Below are 21,387 nucleotides of genomic sequence, written 5' to 3'. Positions count from 1 at the left end.
AAATTAAAACAAAATCCGCATTAGTTGTGACAATCCTTTCCAACATCAACAACGTTTCTCTTTTCTTTGGAGTGGATATGAAAAGAAAAATCCATTTTAATCGTTATATTGAGGTCTTGTTTAATTAGTAATTCAGGATGGCCAAAAGATAAAATAACTTTTATCTTTTGGCCATCGTGCTGTCGACTGTTTTTGTTTTTGTTTGTTAGTTTGCTGTTTTGCAGTTAACGGCAAATGTAATAATAGTTGTAAATTTATTATATCTATAATCTAATAAAATAAAATAATTTTAAATTTTAATTTTCCCCGTTGTCATTTTCTGCGTCCACCATTATTATTCTTGCACTGTATTATCGTTAGTCATCATAATCTTCCTTCACCTCAGCTTTAGCAGCTGCCATCAGCCGCACCGCTCCTGTCCGAGTTTTCTTTACAAAGTGAAATCTTATTGGCTGGCAGTGCAGCGCTACGGCGTCAGGTGATTCAGTGCCAGCCTCTACTCTCTCTACTCCTCGGAGTGGATAAATAACTGGCTGGTCTCTCAACCCGGATGCTGTGCCATAACTATTGATGATTTTGCCCAGTGAGCAGCGCTGTGGGCAGAGCAAGGGAGCGGAAATATTCCAGTACCCTTGAAGCGGACAGCTGCCACCGGATCTACACTTTGCTGACCGCCGGGCTCCGCATCCGAGCTGGGACGGCAGGTGGATCAAAATTCATACCAAACACAGGGGAGGGTGTGATCGCCACACTGAAGGCAAAAACGTCCCCTGCTCCTGCAAGATCGTGACCACTTGCACGCCACTGAGGAGGTAGTGAAAGGGTGAGAAAGAGGGTGGAAGAAAGAGAAAGGGGGGAGGAGAGAGGAGCATCACTACAGAGAGAGAGATGGCGGAGTGCGGGCGGAAGGCGCTGTCTCTCCTGGAAGCGGCCCGCTCCCGGTACGAGAGCCTGCAGATATCCGACGACGTGTTCGGCGAGTCCGGGGACGACAGCAGCGACAATCCCTTCTACAGCACCTCCGGAGACTCCGACTCTGATAACTACATAGCCGAGGTAGGTGAGGAGGATCAGCAGCAGCAGCAACAGCCACCGCAGCAGCAGCACCACCACCACCATCACCACCAGAAACGAGGCGATAAGGAGAGTGGACACAGCGGGGGAACAGGAGGTGGCAGCGCAGCAGGACCCCCCGGCTCCTTATCCCGTAGTCAGGCAGAGGAAGAGGGCTGGACGGAGACTCTGCAGGATGTCACGGTCCCGCCGTACAATGATACATACGGTGAGGCACGATGGATGGGCTAATTTGTGCACTGGTGGGGAGCAAATGCTCACGGCTGTGGAGTGATTGGATAGACGCAGACAGGAGTGCAGTCCGTGTTCACATTTTTCAGGTCAGGCAGGCCATTTCTGTTTGTCACAACAGCCACAAAGCAACTACTGCTTTTTTTTTTTTTTTTTTAAACAACTGAATACTGCTCTCGTTTTTATCTCTCCCTCCCCTCTGTGTGTGTGTGTGTGTGTGTGTGTGTGTGTGTGTGTGTGTGTGCGCGCGCGCTTCTTGCTTGTGTGTAGTGAGGAGAGTAACAGAGAGAAACATGACACATGCATCGTTAATTGCTTTATTAAGTTAATGGCAAAGGCTTAACCTTTGATGCATCACCCCTTGGTGCTGTTGTAGACATGCTGTCTTATGTGTGTATGCTCATGTTTCAGAGCTGTTTCGTTTAGAGAAACGGCATGAAGCCTCTCCTGGCTCCATGCACATGCATTATGTGCATTTTTTAGAATAAAATAAATAAATAAATGGCACATTTTGTTGCATACAAATATTTCTGCATAACAAGAAATATCTATGCACTTTGTAGAGCCACAACTTGACCTAGCATGCATGGCTTTTGATGCTATGTAGGTGTGTGCATTCATGCAGAACTAATGCACAAATGCCAGCCTTTGTCCACCGGTACCAACAGCTTAAATGTGAGACACAAGCTCAGAGAATCCTGATTTATTCATTCAGTTATTTTTCTTTTTAACTGCACACTTCTGCAGGTCTGTTTCTGTGTGTGTGTGTGTGTGTGTGTGTGTGTGCGCAAAGGGGAGACATTTGTGTGCATGAATCGTGACAGTTAAACAGCAGTGTGTGCACCCACACTGCTCCTTCCTCTGTACCACACCATTAGACTGTCAGTCTTAAGAACAGTATTTATTTATTTAGTCCACTATAGATCAGAGAGTGGGGTTTGGGGTTTATAGTGCAGCTCTTTCAGTCAAGCTATGTTTGGATTGGTTCTCCTTGTCCATCTTTTCTGCCTCCGCTGAAGCCAAAACGATTTGTGGGAATGCCATCCTGTTTCCACCGTGACTTGATGCACTGTTGCAGACTTGGAAGGGTATCGGCATATGGCTGTAGTAGATATGGACCAAGCCCCAGTGTGCTGACACACTACCTAGTAGGAACACACTTATTCAAATGAATAAAAAGCACTGGCTGTAGATAACCTGCCAAGTAGCCACTGCAAATTAAGTAAACAGCACTTGCTGCGTGCAAAGAATTGTTCGCAAGCTGTTCCAGTGCAGCAAACACCGAAATGTACTACATGATCATTAAAAAAAAATAAAAGCCCACATATGAACAAATGAGATAAAAAGCTTTTAAATGTTGTTTTGGAGCTATTTGGTTCAAGAAACAGCCTGTTCCAAGAAACAGAATACTAAAAAGACACATACACACTAAATAACTACATTTATTTCTGGATTATTTTTTTTTCAGATCCATTTATCCAGCTAACTTTAGTAATCCTGCTCTGGGATAATCTGAGCCTAGATATAAAGTGGTGTCTGTTTTAAGCACCCAAAATAATCTGAACCAAGCTGCACTGAGCTGGGGTACCATGAGAGGTTCTTGCTGTGGCACAAATGTTAGAGGATGTTCTGTACTTCCACATCCTGGACTGTCCGACTCTATTTAGCTGTTGTGACTTTGTTGACTTAAGCTAGGGTGGCAGCAGGTGTGTTCGTCTCTGGTTTGTATGGTCTGGTCTGATTTGTTAAAAATGCAGACAGTGTCTGTTTGCACAAGCCACTGCAACTCTAGGCCCGCCATCCTGTATCAGGGTAGGGATGATTAAAAGCGTGGATGTAGTACTGCCAGAGCGCATAATCACACTTCAGACCTCAAGTAGCCAAGACTGTACTCTGACTTAATCAGCCCGAACAGATAAGAATGACTCCATCCTGAGCAGCATGTCTGCATAAATGTGCAGATTTTAATGGCACGAATGACGTTGCGGCAAAGTCGGTCAGTGCCAGTCTGTCTGCCTGCCCATTTCTATGTCAGTCAGTGTGTGCTGACACAGGATGTTCATATGTAATATGCTGTCTTCAAATGAGTTTGTGATGGTTGCCCCTGCAGTGCGAGGCGGGTGGCAAATGACCAGACCAAAGATTATGAACCGTAGCTCTTAGATTATATAAGCACTTTATCATGATGTCGAAGGGAATTAAAGAACTATTTATTGCTTCACTTTGCTGAAGCTGACTGAAAGATTACTGCTTCTGCCCATATGTCAGTTCATCTGCCTGACTGTGTATTTCTACCTTGTCTGCAAGAGATCTCTCAGCCATTTAAAAACACTTAGACAAACATGCATTTTATTATATTTATATATAATATTCTCTATCAATCACATAAAGGTAGAATACTGAAGTAATTGGACTAAACAATAAATAATTAAATAAGCTGGCTTGGTTTCGTGAAAGTTTTTTTCCTATTCATTTTTTTACAGTAAAATGATTCAGGGATTTGATGCTCTTGAATATTAGTACTGTAAAAACAACACAAATGAAAACATTTTTGCTTAAAGACAGTAGATATTGGATTATTTGTAAGTCAAAAAAAAATTTAATCAATAGTTGCGGTGGTGAGAAATTGCACTTAGGTGCCGTCTCTTTAATTTCCACTAAAAACTGAACTCAGAACACATTTAGTCTATGTACAGGGTTGATGCACTTCAAATACACAGTAATCTCTCCTACTAAATCCATGGCTATAAAAGCTCTACGAGACAGATGTTTGTCCTGGGACAATGGAAATACCACAACAGCTGATAATCACGAGGGATTATACCTGTCTGTGTGTGCACTGTAGGCGGATTTTTCTTTTGAGCAATGTGGGAAATCGATATTTATAGGACTGCCACATAGACTAGCATCATCTGACAGAAGAGTTATGTAAATGATTAATCCTGTTTCATCTGATTGATGCGGGCTGGACTGACGATGAGCTGGCAGGGCTTCTCAAAGAGGAAGGAGTGTTTGCTCAGCAGCAGCAGATGAGACAATTCCATTATCCAGGAAAATGACGAGTCCTTCCTCACATTGTATTCGTACCTCCCTTCTGAGATGAGCCGTGTTAAATCATTTTGCCTCAGTAGACCTTCAGTCTGAACGTCTGATGTTTTTATTCAGGGGTGGACTGGAAGTCATGTTGAATTTTACCTTCAGCTTTCAAGTCTAATTGGATGTGAATGAGTTGATCTTTGAGCTGTGCCCTGGCTACTTCTGTGTCTTGTCTGCAAGCATCAACTGAGTGGGAGTGCTTGTACCCCACTCTGTCTTTTCTACACTTCATGTCTTGTCCTCCTGCACACTTTTAACAGTGTACTATATAGTGTGAAGTCTTGTGTGTGTTATCTTTAACTCCGCAAAGAAAAGGGCCTTCATTATTTTAGTTGCAGCCAGCTACACAGGGCCTGAGAAGGGAGAGTAAAAGCCTTTTTTTATGTTGTTCTGAGATAATGAGATTGTGCTGTTCAATCGAGCCAAAAGATGTTCTGCTCAAAGTCCAAATTACCTCTCATGGATCCAACAACCTGAGAGTGAACCAAAGCAAGTTAACTGCACTGAGTATCGACTGTGTGGCTTCAAAGCTACATCCAAAGGCAGACGGACAGAGAGCTTTTTAAATGGAAGATAAATGTTATCTCGTCCTTAACCAGCGAGGGAGAATAATTAGGTCAGGCAGAAAAGTCCCGACTACGCTTCACTGTTGCTGCCATTAGCACATTTTAGAAAACAGCTCTGATTCTTTGTTGATTAATTTTAGTTAAATTACCTATTTATCCATTGCCTTTAGCTAGTTTTGCTGCTAATTCATTAATTATGCCATTTCAAACATTTATACCGCAGCTGGTGAACCCTTTTTTCCCATATTTGAGCGTTTACCTATTGCTTTTAACAATTCTTTGACATTAATGTTAGTAAATACAGTTATTTTAATTGTGTCAGTGCTTCTTTACTTTAAGCCAACAATTTAAGTTTTCGTTCAGTACTTTAAAGGATGGATCAGTCCCATCTCCATATTTTACAGTTTAAACTTGTCCTTATTTATCTTATATTGGGCTAACTCTCTTCAGATTGGCAGCCCCTGACAAACAGAAGGTTTGAACAGCATGTGTCTAGAGCTGTGTGTTGTGAGGACCATATTAAGGGCATCCCCTGTATTTGACAATGTCTAAAAGTAGCAGAAAAACCGACTCAAACAGTGTTATTATTTGAAATTTTGGCCACGTGAGTGTTATTTTGAATGTTTATTCTTTAAGCTGTAAGCCACAGTCTGGCATAGAGACCAGTTGGCGACTTCTTAGCAACCACCGTTTCCTAGGGAAAATTGTGCATACCCCAACCAGTTAGTGAGTGGTTGCTGGAGGTTGCTGGCAGTGACTGATCTAAAAGGAGTATAAGGTGCTGCACAGACAAGTTTCTTGTGAGTGCTTTGATCATCAGCACAATTAGCATTGTTCGCGTCACTGGCAGTTTGCATAGAAGATGCCGACTTGTCCGCTTTAACATTCGACTTCACAGCCACCTGTTCTCTCTGCCTATGTGACCAAGGCCTACACTTTTAGACATTTCTTTAAGTTGTTCTTATGCTGCAGTTTCAGAAAAGAAGCTTCTTGCTTGTTAACATAGACTTTCAATAGATTTAAGTAGGTCATTATAAGGACTAAACACTGTACACTGATCACACAAACTTTACAACCACACACAGATGAAGTGAAGTTTCTGTGTTATTCCACAGGTTTAGATACATGCAAATTTCATTAATAAAAAGGTAAATCGTTCTGTATAAACAAAACCATCAGTCAAATTAATTGAAATAGTACAGATGTCTTTTAATGGCTCATGGCTCGCCAACATTAAAGTGTGATTTTGACTTATTGCCTGCCATAACACAAAAGCAACAAGACACTGAAGCCTTCCACAAGCATAGAAATGCCACACTTTGACAGGCATCACAGTGTGGTGGCTGTCAGGTCATGTAAACTTTCTAACTGCTGCCCTGGGCTTATGACATTCATACCAGAAGCTGCTGATGCACGACGTGTAGTGCGTTCCTCTGATGTTTTTTTTGCTACAATGTAACACCTAAAATTAATTGATGCTTTACGTTACTGTTCTCAAGATTCTTTTGAGATGTCACTGGAGTTTATATAAGCAAGAATGAGCCTGTGTGCATCCCACGCAGCTTTGAAGATGACAGCTCAACAAAATGATATTTTATTGTGTCAAAAAAACCTCTTCTACTCAGCAAAGTCAATCAAATTGAAGGCTTCGTACCAAAGTTAAAAAGCTGGGCGTAAGTGACAGTACTGTGTGTGAGTTATCCCATGTGGGATTCTCTGTCTGTCAATCAGTATAATTTCTTTTGTCATAACTTTTTTCCAACACAGGACCTGCTCAAAAGATGCCGGCCACCGCTACAGCCTTGGACTTTTTCCAGCTCTTTGTCCCGGACAACTGCATCCAAAACATGGTCACTCAGACTAACATGTACGCCAAGAAGTTTCAGGAGCGGTTCGGCTCAGACGAAGGCTGGCGCCCCGTCACGGCCCAGGAGATGAAGGCGTTCCTGGGCTTTGTCACCTCCACCAGCGTGCACCGCTGTGAGTCAGTGCTCAGCATCTGGAGCTCGGGCTTTTTCAGCAACCAAAGCATCGCCTTGAAGATGAGTCAGTCGCGTTTTGAGAAGATCCTCAAGTACTTCCACATTGTGGCTTTCCGGCCATCACAAGGAAGCAACCAGGGCCTTTACAAGATCCAGCCCTTCCTGGACTCGCTGCAGCAGTCCTTCAGCTGCACTTTCAGACCATCACAAACACAGGTGTGTGCGTTGTGACAGGTGGCGTTTTCTTCAGGCCTCTCTTGATATTTTTAGATGCTTTCTTTTAGCTGGCAACAGATTCTTCTTGCCTTTAGGAGCACCAAATTTTAACAGCACAGCTACATTTTATTATGCCTCATGAATTGCATAGTATAAAAAGAAATGACCAAAGTTCCAGAGGTCATTTACAGGTGATGATGTTGAGGAAATCACTTTTTAGTCATCCACATCCAAAGTTTTGCTGTGGCAGCATGTTTATGTGTTCCAGTGCAATATTAACTTTCTGACCTGGAGCCATAACACATTTACACAGAAGGAGAAGGGAGAGGACAGTGATCAGTAGGTAGGGTGTGAGATGCATGTAGGTGCTAACAATGGTGAGATCAAGGCCGATGCCAAGAGATTATCTGAGTTATAATTTAATTACTTTATCTCTTCTCTGACAAAATTATTTGAGCAATTTAGTTTTAGATGTAAAACAAAAGAGACCCAAAATTTGTTGAATGACTGACTCAGTTCAATTCAGTTTGTATTTATACAGCACCAAATCACAACAGTCAAGGCACCTGTTGTTGTGGCTCAAGGCCAACCATATAGCTTTCTCAGCTATACGGTTGGCAGTGCTGCAGTTTCACTGGAGGATATGTTTAAATATAGAAACTTTTGTTTTGTTTGCTCAGAAATTTTACAGGTTTTCTGTTGAATCAAATTTTTTAACAATGCTTCAAGTATTGCAAACCAGCTCATAGCTCCAGCAATGAGTCTCTGTTTGAAAAGCCATCTACACGATGACTATATATACGGGGAAGCGCTCTGTTTTACACAGGCTTCCCCTGCAGAGGAATTTAACTTGTTTTCTGTTGCCCTGTAAGCATCCGATCCACATTTATGCAACTAGGCCAGTGGAGCGCCAGCCTTGTTTCTCTATTTTGGGTGGGTTGGACGTTTTTTTTTTTTTTTCAACTCCTACTTTACTTTCTTCTCTGGATGAATTCATCACTCTGCATCACTGGAGATTTTAAAGTACCCCAAAATAACCAGCCTGCCTAAAATCAAACTGATCTTTCACCGCTGTGCCCTTTCCAACTTGATTTTTTTGTATTATTTTGATGTGACAGCAAAAAGAAGAAGCTTTTGAATCAGTTTCTTCTTTAGATGTGTTCTTCTTGAGCAAAAAGGCACAGCAGAATTTACCACAACCTTGTTTACGTAAATCTGATCAAAATGTAACATTAAAAATGTGTCGATTGCTCTCAGAGTTCAAGTAAAAAACAAAGATCTTACATAAGATGCAGTTTACTCTTAAAGTATTTGTTAGTAGAGGATACGGCATTGCATGCACTTCCTATAAGGGCTTTTCTTTCTTTCATAATAATAGCTAAAATAGTGCGACTTAATATTCTCAGTCTGTTACGCAGAAGCACACTGGGGTCACTTTTAAAAATAAGTGAACAAGTTGATTTATTTGCTGTTGTCTTTCTACTGTAAGAGTGCTACAACATCATCTTCATTATGAAAGATGATGTCAGTTCTGTGATGGGAGCATTTGGGAACACAGGCACTTAAAAGCAATGCCCTCCTCATATATCATCCACATCTAATTCATCTGTGCAATCCTACCCTCTAAATAGTTTAAATATCAATATTTTACACTTTATTTCATTGCAGCATAATCGCTGGTTGGGTGAAGTGTGTTTTCATGCTAAAGAGCTCTAAACACCTAGATCTAAAAATGACAAAACTGAGCCTGTGAGGTCAGCGAGTGAGTGTCGTTGGCAGTGACGGGGTTTATGTGAATCTAGGCCAGTTTGTTTTATCGGTTCATTTTCTGTATTTTCTACTCCCAATAGTCTCTCAGAGTGGACTAGAAAATACAGACAGTCTGAAACTGTAGCTCCACTGGCAAGGAAAAAGCAATCTTCTCAATAAATGACTGCCTTCTGAGAAGGAGGGAGAGAAACAAGTGTAGTTGTTGAAGTCTGAATGGCAGATAATAATGGCTTTAAATGGGCTGTATTTAAGTATTTTATTTTTTAGTTATGTTGCTGCTAGCCTGGTAGCTCAATCCTTTCAGTTCAGTTTTATTTCAGCAGTACCTTCAAGGGGCTGTATATTGCAAGGCAAAAACCCTACAAAATACTCAACAATCAGACAATCCCATTGGGTGACAGTAGGAAGGAAGAACTCCCTTTTGACAGAAAGAGGCCTCGGAAGAACCAAGCTCTCAACCAGGGGTTAAGAAGACACCTACAGACTGGCATTGTTGCTGTTGTTGGGCTCCACACAGTCCTTGAGCTGCCTCTCCAGTGAGTATGGTGTAAGGCCCTCAAGGTGACAGCTGTTGTGAACTGCTGCTGCATGAATAAAATTGAACTAGACTAAATTGAATATAGTGCAACTCCAACAGTGGGGAAACAGTCCTTGTTCAGCTCTCCAGGAGAACAAATCAAGAGACCCATTTCAGAGGTCACTAAAATACATAGGTAACAGCTAGGTGGTCAGCTCCCAGACAGGTAACTATAGGAGTAGGGGGGGGGGGGGGTGGCTTAGCAATGCAATATTGAAAATAGTCACAGTTTGCATCTAACAGATAATCATGTAGAGAAGAATTATGGGGAAAAAAATGTGCTCTGTTTTTTTTTGTCTAATAAACTCTAGCATGTTCCTCCTAACAGTGATGCGTCACATATCCTATGTCAGTTAGGTCTGTGCTGGGGTCAGTTTTGCAGTTGCTCAGATCATGTCTGGACTGCTTTATTGCTGCTGTATTGATTTGCAAGTGTAAAATAATTATTCAGAAAGCCATCAGAGGACATCCACTGGAAGACGGTGAGCAAATGTTTTATTTTCTCAGACAAATGATTTACTTAAAGCATATTTTGTTCAGATGTAATCACTTTGGTTTCAGCTGTAATAAGATGAGAGAAGACATCACTGTGCAGCTGTGCCGCAGCTACAACATGAATTATTTCTTAGGCTGTTGTGGTCTGGGTGACATCATCCATCCGAAGTCTAGATGGCCTCATTTATTTTTAACTTTTATGACTCCGTGATTCCATATTTGACTGGAAAATGACTTGTTGCTAGAGCAGCACGGAGGTGCTGGTTGCCACTCGGTTAGTCAAATCATGATGGGCTGGGTGGGAAGAAGAGACGGGGAAAACACCGGAGGAAGGGAAAGCCCTGAGAAATTTAAAATGCAAATATTTGCCGAGTATTAAAACCTCTGTGTATCTTTGGATTTATGACTGTTGGCTTTTAAAATGCTTTCTTTGTTTCTCGTTCACCGTTTGGAAATTCCTCTTCAGTATCTGATATGACTTATCCTAGTATTTAGGAAAATAAGGGGGGGGGGAGACTTGCACATTCATCCTAGTATTTATTGACTGTGGGCTTAGGGGAAATAATATAGAACATAAAAATAAAAATCAGTTTGTAAGAACTGTACATTTCATATCAAACCCAATTCTGACAGCTGTCCAGAATGCAAATATACTCAGCTTATTGTCATAGGAAGCAAAGAAAATCAGTTTTAGTTAAAGAACTTATGAATAATGAGTATATTTAACTCTTTTTTTGTGTTAAATTGATTGTCTTAAAGATTGAGAATCATAAAATTGTGTGTTTCTAAGGGCACCCTGAATTTTCTTCTTATACGAATGAACACATCTTTTTTTTTTTCTCTCTCTCTCTATTTTTGCCACTTCGGGAAAAAGTTAGTCACCCCTTATTTATTTGGGGAGTTTATTTTATTTTTTATATATTTTTGTCTATTTTCATTTGAATGGAGAATCATCCGTGCTAAAAAGAAAACTAAATATAAAAAGGCTTCCACTGTTCGGATGAATCCAGGCATAGAGAAGGAAGTTTTTCAAGTTATAATGCATAAATGTAAAAGGTATGGACAACGTGAAGATGAAACATCAAAATGAAGTGAAAGTGACAAGGCAGAAGTTATTTTTCGGAGGGGTTTTGCAGACAGAGCTGCACGAGTGAGAGCATGTTTCTGCTGACAAAGTGTTTTTTGTTTTTTTTACTATCACGCTCAAACACATACAGGACTTGCAAGAATCATCAGTTGGCCGCCTTCTCTCTTCAAACTCGTGCTGTGGTATTAAATCATACACAATCTCATTCTTATATCTCACACAAGAAGCCTCACAATGGAAAACTAGTTATGTTCACTAGCACCTTTTTGCTTTTGATGAGGCTATGTAATGTATGTATGTATAAATTCACTAAGACTAATGTTTCAGGTTCTTCATGAGCCCTTGATAGATGAGGACCCAGTGTTCATCACCACTTGTACAGAAAGAGAGCTGAGGAAGAGGAAGAAGAGAAAGTTCAGCCTCTGGGTTCGACAGTGCACCTCCACCGGTTTTATCTGTCAGGTATCTGCACACAATACTCGATGTGTTTGTATGTGATTTGGAGACACGGAGGTGGGAGACTTCATTCAGAATCACAATTGTTTCAGGTGTGATTTGAGAGTGAAAAATTACATTAGAGGAGATGAAAAAGAAATGATTGCACGTCTTTGTCTGCTTTGATTCTATTTAGATTTGCTGCTTTGCAACTTCATGGCAGAAATATAAAATTTGTTTTATTAAACCTGGCATCCAGAAGTCTCGAGCGTGCCTGAAGTCAAGTAAGAAAGGCTTTCATGAAAATATCAGAGGCTTTGATCTTCGCTAGATTTCAAATCTTATTCTTTGAATGTTGCATCATTTAGCATTCAATCTATTACTTTTCACATTTTTATACTGGTAAATTTATGTGTAACAAACTGCACGGTTTGAGTTTAAAATGGATCACATGAAAAGCCTTCTGGGTAAAAAATATTGTCTTCTGATGTTGGTTTTGAGTGGAAGCGCTACTAGCTCAAGCAGGCACATCTCAGGCAGGCAGAGCTGCTCTGACTAACAACCTTGTCCTACTGCAACCTTCCACTCCTACGCCGGTTGGTTATGTAATACCCCCATTTAACTGAGACCCTGCATTGAAGGACTAACAAACCTGTCCAACTCTGAGCATTACAGAGGTCATTATACAAGGGGGGGGGAAATGAGAAAGCACATGCCCCAAAAGATTTTGTTTGCACAGTTTTTTTTTGCTAAACTTGATGCACTTTTTATGCATCAGCCTTCCTCAGTGTTAATCATAGTGTGCATGTTGTGCAGGTCACCCACATTCAGCCACCCACACGCATGCAAGCTCACGCAAGCAAACACACAAACATTTGCATTGGTATACCTGACAGGAGACCATGTTTTTAATACCAGTGATACCCAGCTACAGTTTATTAGTTAAAGGCTTCTGCTCCCTCAGTGGAGATGAATGGAATTTCACTTGTGCTCACAGCAATGAAAAACGACATTAAAAATTCAACATCAACACATATTTTCAGAAAGACTGCCCTACTTACTCAGACATATCACTTCTGTTCGCGGAAGAGTTTTATTGGGTGAAACCTGTTTGTTTGTTTGTTTGTTTGTTTGTTTTTTTATTTGGTCAACAATCACCACAGCTGTGTCATCAAGTAAATAGGAACCCCAACCGTTACCTTAACCTAAATCTTGTTCTGACCACCAACAATGAAGGCTGAGAACTCGTTTTTAAAGTCTTCTGGGTTTTAAAGTAAAAATAAAGGAGATCAAACACAAATGCAGTATGTATTTTATTTTCCCTTAAAAAGAAACAAGAAAATCTTGTTCCTGCTCCCTTTAGAGGTCACCACAGCGGGTCATCTACCCAGCATCCTTCTCTTTCACACCATCCTCTGTATTTCCTGATTTACTACATCAATGATTATATTCTTTGGTCTTTCTCTTTTCCTCCTGCCTGACAGCTCCATATTCAATATCCCCTGTCCAGTATATCCGCTATACCTCCTCTACACATGTTCAAACCATCTCAGCCTTGACTCTCTAACTTCATCTCCAAGCTCCTCGATGCTCTGATATACATATATTATTATCACTTAGAATGAAATGAGCACCTGCAACTCTGGCATCTCTGGCTCAGTCCTTTGTCTCTTTGTTAGTATCCTTCTGTCTCTAAACCATACATCATAGCAGATGTCACTACCGTCCTGTAAACCTTTCACACTTGCTGTCACAAATCACTCCTGACACCCAAAATTCAAATTGCCTCACCCTCCTTATAATCTAAGTTTGAGAACCTCCATCACTTGATTTTGTTAGAGAAAAAATGCTGCAATGGAAAGACTCGACAAAATCTCAGAACAACTTAGAAGGGCTGGATGTTCATGAGTAGAGCTGTTTTAAGGAGAGAAAAGCAAGATGATTAAAGAATGTAAACACATGATCTGGAGTAGGATCAAACGACCTGTTGAGGAAAACTCGGTTGCATTATTCACACTATCAATAGAGGGGAAAAATATACAGAAGCAGAGAGAACAACATAAAAAGTCATGAGAGAGGCAAGACAAGACTGGACCAATACTTCAGAAACAGAATGCACAGAGATTAGCAGTAAAGCATGCCAACGTTTTTCTGCACATGCACAAATTGAACCAGACTTTTTGGACAGTTGGTTTGTAAGAACAAGAAGACAATAATACAACTTTGAGAGTCAGATACTTTTTACGATGAGATCAACATTTGGCATAAAACTGTGTACACTAAAGGGTAAGTGTTTCCTTCTTTAGCCTGGAAGTAGGCCAGAAGAGCATTAGTGGAATGAGGAGGATCCTACATAGAATGTTAATTTCCCTTCTTTTTTTTCTTTTTCATTTAGTTAAATTGCTTTACATAAAATAATCAAACCATTCATTATTTTTCTTGTAATCTGACCGTGTAAAACAAGTTGTGTTCAAGAAGCATCACAGAGCCCGTCATTTAAAGCCGTATTCCATTATCCCATCCATTTAACAAATAAGCATTAGCATTCACGGTGACTGCAGCCGTTTGGCAGTCACTCAGTCTTCACCAGTCCTCTCTACACTGACGTGTGCCTCCATTGAATTCTGTGTCTAAATGAATTGCGTCGAGGGAGAGGAGGGGGGGGGGGGAATCAGAGAAATAAAATGAGTTAATGGAGTGAATCAATGAGATTCCATTAGCCAGTGTACCACACAGGGATACACAAAACACACTTGCACAAACGCATGGACAGGCCACTTAGTTTAATAGCTATGGGTCTTACGTAGATGCCGGCTAATCAGGCTAATGCCAATCAGCTCCCAAACAACAGAAAGTTCAAAAGGCACACAGAGCAGTCTATGGGTGTACATTTCTGTTTGTTCAGTCTCAATAATAGCTTTCTTTGGACCCTAAGGACTGCATCATGTTCCGGGAATCATATCTACAAATGCTTCATGTATGTTCAACTAGGAAGCAAAGCTCAGCTTGCATTGATCTATAGTTTGTACAAAAGTCTTGAGCCGCCCCTCGTATCTTTATATTTTCAGAGGAAATTGGGAAGTAGGTGCAGTGATTTATTGAAACATGTGCAAACATACAGGTAAATACAATATAGTTCTTCTAATTTCTTTAAGTGGTCATCGGGAATAGTTCTCCAGGCTCCTTGAAGGACATTCAAAATACGTCTTTGGGTGTTGGCTGCCTTTTATTACATTCTCTGTTAAGATGACACTGCTTCAGTTATGTTGAGGTCCAGGATCCAGGGAGGCCAGTTCATGACTGATAATGTTTCATTGTGTTTCTCTATCTAGGTGTGCATTTGCTGCATTGACGGTGTGTTTGATCTCATTAACGTGCCAAAAAAAATGAAGCTGTTGCTATTCAGATGGTATTGTATGGTCAGTCAAAATGAGAAAGCATTTTTCTGTTTTCATAATTCCTTCAATTTTGAACACCACTGGGTGAAAAGCAGACCATGATAGAGGCTCCAGTGTATTTTACAGGTGGCTGTAGATGGTTACTGCTGCACCTTTATCCTGACCTCTTCCTTACACACTGAAGGTCCCGTGCTAGGACTTTTAGGCACTGTTCATCTGCTATAGGTAGTGTTAGAACTGCTATAGATAGGACTGGACTGAAAATACGTGAAAAAGCAACCGATGCCCAAAGAAAAACTTTAAGCAATAGTGTTCCTGGTTTTCTGGTTTTTCTCTAAAAATTAGAGACAGACTTTGAAAAAGGTCTGGCTCCTTGGAAGCAAATATAAAAGACGTACCGGTATATTAAATTAATGAGAGGAGGCTCAATAGTGTTGTAGCTCAACATGTCTCAATAACTGCTGCCCAGATTTGAAGTACTCATGTAAGTATTCATGGCTTGAAGTGGGTGATCATGCAAATAAATCCAGAAACTGAGATATTTAAGGACATTTTGATCCACAAAAATTACAATTTTCTGCCAATTATTTTATGGTTCAGGCTTTAAAGGGGTAATTCTCATCTTGGAAAAACAAGCCTCCTTTCTCAAATCTCTACTGTAGGAGTCAGGTGTGACAGTAGCTTGACTCACAGATCAAACCAGCTACATTTGGTTTGAAATTTCACAGAATATCCTAAGAAACACCAAAATATTAATTCAAGCCACTGGCATTACCTTCAGTGTTGTACTTATACCCCTGATATTTCATCCTGGAGTCTCCATCTTAATGTAACCCAACTTTTTATGAGTCCAAATACATTTTTATTTCAGTTCCATGGTGTTTTCTCCCTCGGGATACACTTTAATTCAAAGTCTCTACTGGAAATAAAAGCAAAATCATCAAAATGCACCGCACAATTTTGTAAATTGAACATTAGTTTCTCTAGGGTTTAGACAGCAGCCGCTGTTAACTAGAAAAATAAAAATGTTTGCATCCACACGTCCTGACGTGATCCCCCCTCTTCTGCAGATCGCAGTCCATCTGAAAGACGGCCAGGGTACAGATGGTCTGGCCACCTTGAAGAACAAACCTCAGCTCCACAGTCTTGTGGCTAAGCAGCTCTGCCAGAACATTTCCGGAAAAAACGCCATCATCTTCACTGGGCCATCCATCACGAGCCTCAGCCTCTTCACAGAATTCAGCAAACAAGGTACGCAAAGAAGTTTCTGCAGCAGTTTATGTCTGCTGCTTGTTCTTTGCTTGGTCTTGTTCTTTTCCCTTCCCTAATTTAGTACTTTGTTTTACACTTTGTAATTTATCTCCATCTCTTCATACCTCCCCTTTTTGCATTTTAAAAAATGTGTTTATTCATTTTTAATGATGGTGTGATTATACCATCCCCAGGCTAAACGGCACACACAGGACAGCAGTATTCTCTATTCTATTCTAAGATAAAACTACAAAGCCAGACAGTATGCATGTCGAATAATTTATTTTTTTCATCTCTTATCCATACACTGAGGGTGAACTTGCTAAATTACACAGATGCATTTGTTACTCTCTCAACAGTGCTTTCACCAAATTTGTCAGTCCCCCAAATTATGCATTTTTTAAAGCTAACTAGCAATTAAGCTAACTAATCTGAGTTAAAGGAACACATTTTTCCTTTGAGTGTGAAACATTATAAGGCGATTGCATCGTCTCCACACAGCCAATCTGCGAGTGTCTGCAATCTCTTTCTAGTGATTTTGGTCATCAGACCATCATCTGATTAAGAGCAGGTGTGCTCGAAACATCACTAGATGTCAACTCAGATAGTTGCAATTGGTTCTACTCGGGTTGTTTTTGCTAGATAAAAACACGTGTGGCGAGCGACTTTGCAGTTAAATTGCTGTCTAGCAGCAACTGCGTCCAGCGAGGTTCAGGCTGGACTTTGAATGTATGTAACTAACGAGTTCATGTGAATTTCTGTGTACTGGTAGGTAGATATGCAACATATTTGTGATTTTTGGCAATTTGACATAGTTGATCCCTGTATTATCGTAAAAAGATTGCATGTATTTGCCAACTTGATGCAATTCTGTCACAAACCGACAGCAGACTGAAGCAGATACAGCAAAGTCTCTTTGTAAGTGGCAAATGACTACGAGTGGTCACAGACCACTACAATCAAACCAAGTGTGATTGTACCACAGTCTCCAACTGGTTTACCTAATGTGAGTGTAGCATTAAAAAATTGAATGAATTGTCGTGACTGTTAGGATGGATGTTTTTTTAAATAGTGCTCAACATCGATCCTTACAGGTCTGCAATGCACTGCAAAAGGGTGTTTATTGCCTTTTGACTTGCATAGTAAATCATGAAAGATTGAGCGTTTTGCCTTGTTGGAGCTTGAAAAATCAATAGGTAGGTAAAGTGGACACTTTACCGGACACTTCATTCAAACACCTGACAATGAAAATCTGAATCAAAAGTGTTTGAGCCACTCTCAGTATGTTTTATTCATAATCTGTGGTAGTTTATCAGCGGGAGTCATAAAACCAATGCTTTTGTTAGGAGATATTGTGATTTAAATGTTTTTAATACTGTCAATCCAGCTGTGATACTCTGAAATTTTTATTTTAATGTGAAATTATACATTTTGTTTGCATCTTTTACATTAATACCAAAAGTGGAATAATGTGAACATGCTATAAAAGCTAAACACAATCAACGCAACAAGAGAATAAACATTCAGCTCAACAGCTCCTCTGACAAGTTTTCATTTTTACATTTTCTTTTTTTTGGGGGGGGGGCAATTTTAAACTCAACCAAGCGGAGCTTCATTATGTCAAGAAAATGAAGACTGCAGATATAATCATCATTTTCTTTTTCTAATTAGTTGAATCAGCCCAAAAAAACCCAGTTCTGAGCCTGTGAATGCATCGTCTGACATCTTTCCTTCAAATCTATCTTGCTGGATTAATTAGCTGAGGTAATTACTCCATATTACTCCGCAGTACTTACTGTGGACATGCGTGCTTGTACTACACAGATAGAAATCAGTTTGCAAATGGAGACCAAATCAGCGGCAGTCAGCCGTTACGTTGATGTTTTGTGTCTGCTCATCAACGTAAGAAAAAAAAGAAAGTTTCAGGAAAGAAAGATGCACAAAAATCACTGCAACTAACAATCACTCCTGACTTTAATTGTTGACTCATTTTTTTTCCTTAAAGAATCACTCAATAATTTAGTGTAGTATGATAAAATGACTAATCCCCATAGCAATTTCCCGAAAGCTCTAGCTGACAGATTTGTTTAGTCCAATCAAGACTGCAAAAAAAAAAGCATTCATTTCATACAACAGAAGTCTTTTGAGAAACTGTCTATTAGTACAATTGTCTGCTCAGAAGCCAGTTTGTCGGATAATTGTGTCCAAAATGCATCAAAAGGCAAGAACATCACAAGCACAATGAAGAGGTCCAGTAAAAATAAATTGAGGTGGCACGAAGCAGATAGCTGCCAGCTGTGCCTGAAGCAACATGTCATCCCAAGCTGGTTCGCCCTTAATTATGAGTCATTTTAAGCCTTAGTACAATATATACGGTTGGGTTATACAAAAATTCACCTCCAGACACTGGCTATGAATGGGGGAAATTATCCATAGAGAATGTAAACATGTTTATTTCTTTTTTCTTTTTTTTTCTTTTTTTTTTTTTAACCTGTCCTATTTGGTTCTTTTGCCATCAGAATTATTGTCTAAAGGCGAAGAGAGATGCCCAACGGATTTACTTTACCAAATGGACCATCCCAGCCTTGCCGTAATGGTCCATCTGATTCACCTTTTATTGTTTATTTTATTTTCACTTGCTGAATACGGGACAGACTTGACTGGTGGAAAGAAAGGGGAGAAAGAAAGAGGGAAAGGAAAAAAAAAAACCTGAGAAGAGGGACGGGGAAAAAGGGCAAAAAACAAAAACCAACAGAATAAGCAGACAAAAAAATACATATCGATCACCTGGATCACCTGTTGAGAAAGAAAAAAGAAAGCAAGCAGAAGAAGACGAGAGTAATAAACAAGATCACAATGATATGTGGGAATATGACAGTAAATACTAAATATTAAACATTATGGTGCAGCACGTGAGATCAACAGCGCACATTGTGCTTTGAGCTAGGAGCCCAAAAGGGTGTAGTTTGTGTGTGTGATCACCCGTGTGTACACCTGTGAGCATGAACGCGCTTGTTTTTAAAAGGTTCCTTCATGTAATGATCTGCTAGAGGGTGTGGGGGGCCACTGCCCCGACCTCCAGGGCATGAAGCAGGTATGGAGGAGATCAAAACTCCAGACATCCAGAGGCCCCCAGAACACAAGAGACCAAGGAAGACCAACAGAGGGGCAGCCGCGCCACTATCCCAGAAAGAGCTGAGGAGAGTCCCAGATGAGGGGTCACTCAGCAGCCGCGGAGCAGAAGCCGGTGGGGGTTGCAGTGACGTGCCCGTGAGCTCCGCCGGCAGCCAGCTGTGCCTGAGTGACCGAGCCCCGGGCCGAGAGGCCGAGGGCACCCCATCCCCGAAGTGGCCCGAGCGAGCCCCAGGCTCCATGCCCCGATAAGCAGCCGCCAAGGAGTGAGCCGGTGGGTACCTGGGCGCCCACCCCCGGACACAAAGAACCACCAATGCACCGATGTCTGAGGGCGTCTGCCACCGGCAGGGGAAGTGGTGGGGGGAGATGGGCCTCCAAAACTTGGAGGACCTGAGATGTCCCCAGAGAGGTGGGGTCTGATACCCAACCTGACATATAGACACAGACAAACAGGCACACACAGATACAAACATCTATTCCCACCCTCATGCTCTCAACACTCACCCAACGTGGAGACAGACATAGAGAGACACTGTACACACAATCACACTCCCCAAGCGTACTCTAAGCCCCGGGTGTAGGTACCCTTGCCCCTGGAGGCTGAAACTGCGCCCAGACCCAGGTGGTGTTACCCTTTTCCCTGCGGTGGGGAGAAGCAGACCGCCCCGACTCGGCAGCAGCAGGGAGGCACCACATTCCAGACCCCAGTCGGACGGCTTCCGCAGAGAACGGGGGTGTAGGAAGACTCCAAACCTCCCTCCACCTGCTCATATGTAGTGTTGATGTATGTGTGTTCTAAGGTGCATTTAAAACCCAGGAGGGCATGGAGCTACCTGCCAGAGCAGCAGGTAAGCGTATAGCCCCTCCTGCTAGCCCTCAATGTCTACGTGTATTTAAAATTGAGAGGTGGGCAGCGACGCCAGGGGTGAGGTGTACACCCTGATGGTGATTGGAATCCGTGTAGCGTGCCCACCCCCAAGATCCTATATGTATGTGTAATGAGAGTGTGAGTAATGTGAATGTCTAAGTTGTGGGATAAAATTGAGGCAGAGGCAGCCAGAAGGGGACAGAGGGGGGGGGATGTCTCCTCTGCACCCTGGTGACACACCCCTACCCCAAGGCCCTGCATGTGTGGGTGATTGTGGTGGAGCGGGAAGAGGGAGGCAGCTGGAGATGGGGAGGGAAGGAAGGGAGGGGCAAGTGACCCCTCCCTGGGGTCAGCTCCCCCGCTGACCCCAGTAGGCACCCCCATACTCTGCAACCCGCCAGGGAAAGGGGGGCCCAGGCCCATCCAGACCGGGGCCCAGTGCAGCAGCGCCGCCCGGCCCCACAGAGCCCGGGACAGTCCACCTGACCCCACCACAGAGAAAACTGCACCCACCCCATCATCCACTCATCTTCCAGACTACACAAGACAATAGACGCCCAGGCTGAGATCTTCCTCCACCTCTCCTGTATCTCCCCCTCCTGCAGAGAGAGTTCCTGAAGAGAGGAAGGCTCCTGCAGGATGTGACAACCTCCCCACCAGTTGAAGAGCCCCCCAGGTGGTTCGATGCACAGGCGGCACCCTGCGCCAGGACTGGGCCCCCATACACCCACCCGCCCACAACCCCGGCAACACACCAACCAGGACCCAAGCCCCTGAGGCTTGGCCAGGGCCCCAGCCCAGAGACGGAGTGCCCCCAGAACCTCACGCCCATCCCGGACCCACCCAGGGGCAGCCAGGCTACCAGGTCAGTAACCCACGTCCGTCAGCACAGACCCTCCCCTAGCCCTGCTGCACGCAGCCACGAGGAAACCGTCACCTAAGAGCCAACAGAGCCCCTAATTGGCCATGACCGCTACCCCGGGTTGAGCCCCCCAAGGAAGATGCTCCCGGGGAACCCCCCGATGCCCTAAGCCTGTCCCTACCCCCACACCAATCACAACAGTGAAGGTGGGACCAAACTAAGACCCCCCCACCCCCACTAGGTGATGGAGCTGATCAAAGGAGCCCAGAGCAATTGATCTGATGTGGTGGCAGAGGCTGTATCAAGACTAATGTGATCTAATAGATAATTTCTATATTGGTTAG

The 21,387-nt window shown here is 42.2% G+C and overlaps 1 protein-coding gene across 1 annotated transcript in view; it reads left to right on the top strand.

Annotated features, from left to right (window-relative positions):
* Window positions 1–202: 202 nt before the first annotated feature.
* Window positions 203–21,387, top strand: part of pgbd5 (piggyBac transposable element derived 5) — a 32,281-nt gene continuing 11,096 nt past the window's right edge. Inside the window, exons 1-4 of the mRNA XM_005474260.4 lie at window positions 203–1,282; window positions 6,735–7,165; window positions 11,422–11,556; window positions 15,998–16,178. Coding sequence (XP_005474317.1) covers window positions 889–1,282; window positions 6,735–7,165; window positions 11,422–11,556; window positions 15,998–16,178 — 1,141 coding nt within the window. The 5' untranslated portion in view covers window positions 203–888. The remainder of the gene's footprint in view (window positions 1,283–6,734; window positions 7,166–11,421; window positions 11,557–15,997; window positions 16,179–21,387) is intronic.

Source organism: Oreochromis niloticus, linkage group LG13 (assembly GCF_001858045.2).
Source record: "Oreochromis niloticus isolate F11D_XX linkage group LG13, O_niloticus_UMD_NMBU, whole genome shotgun sequence".
In the NCBI taxonomy this organism is placed as follows: Eukaryota; Metazoa; Chordata; class Actinopteri; order Cichliformes; family Cichlidae; genus Oreochromis; species Oreochromis niloticus.
This window is presented reverse-complemented; position numbering and strand designations above follow the sequence as displayed.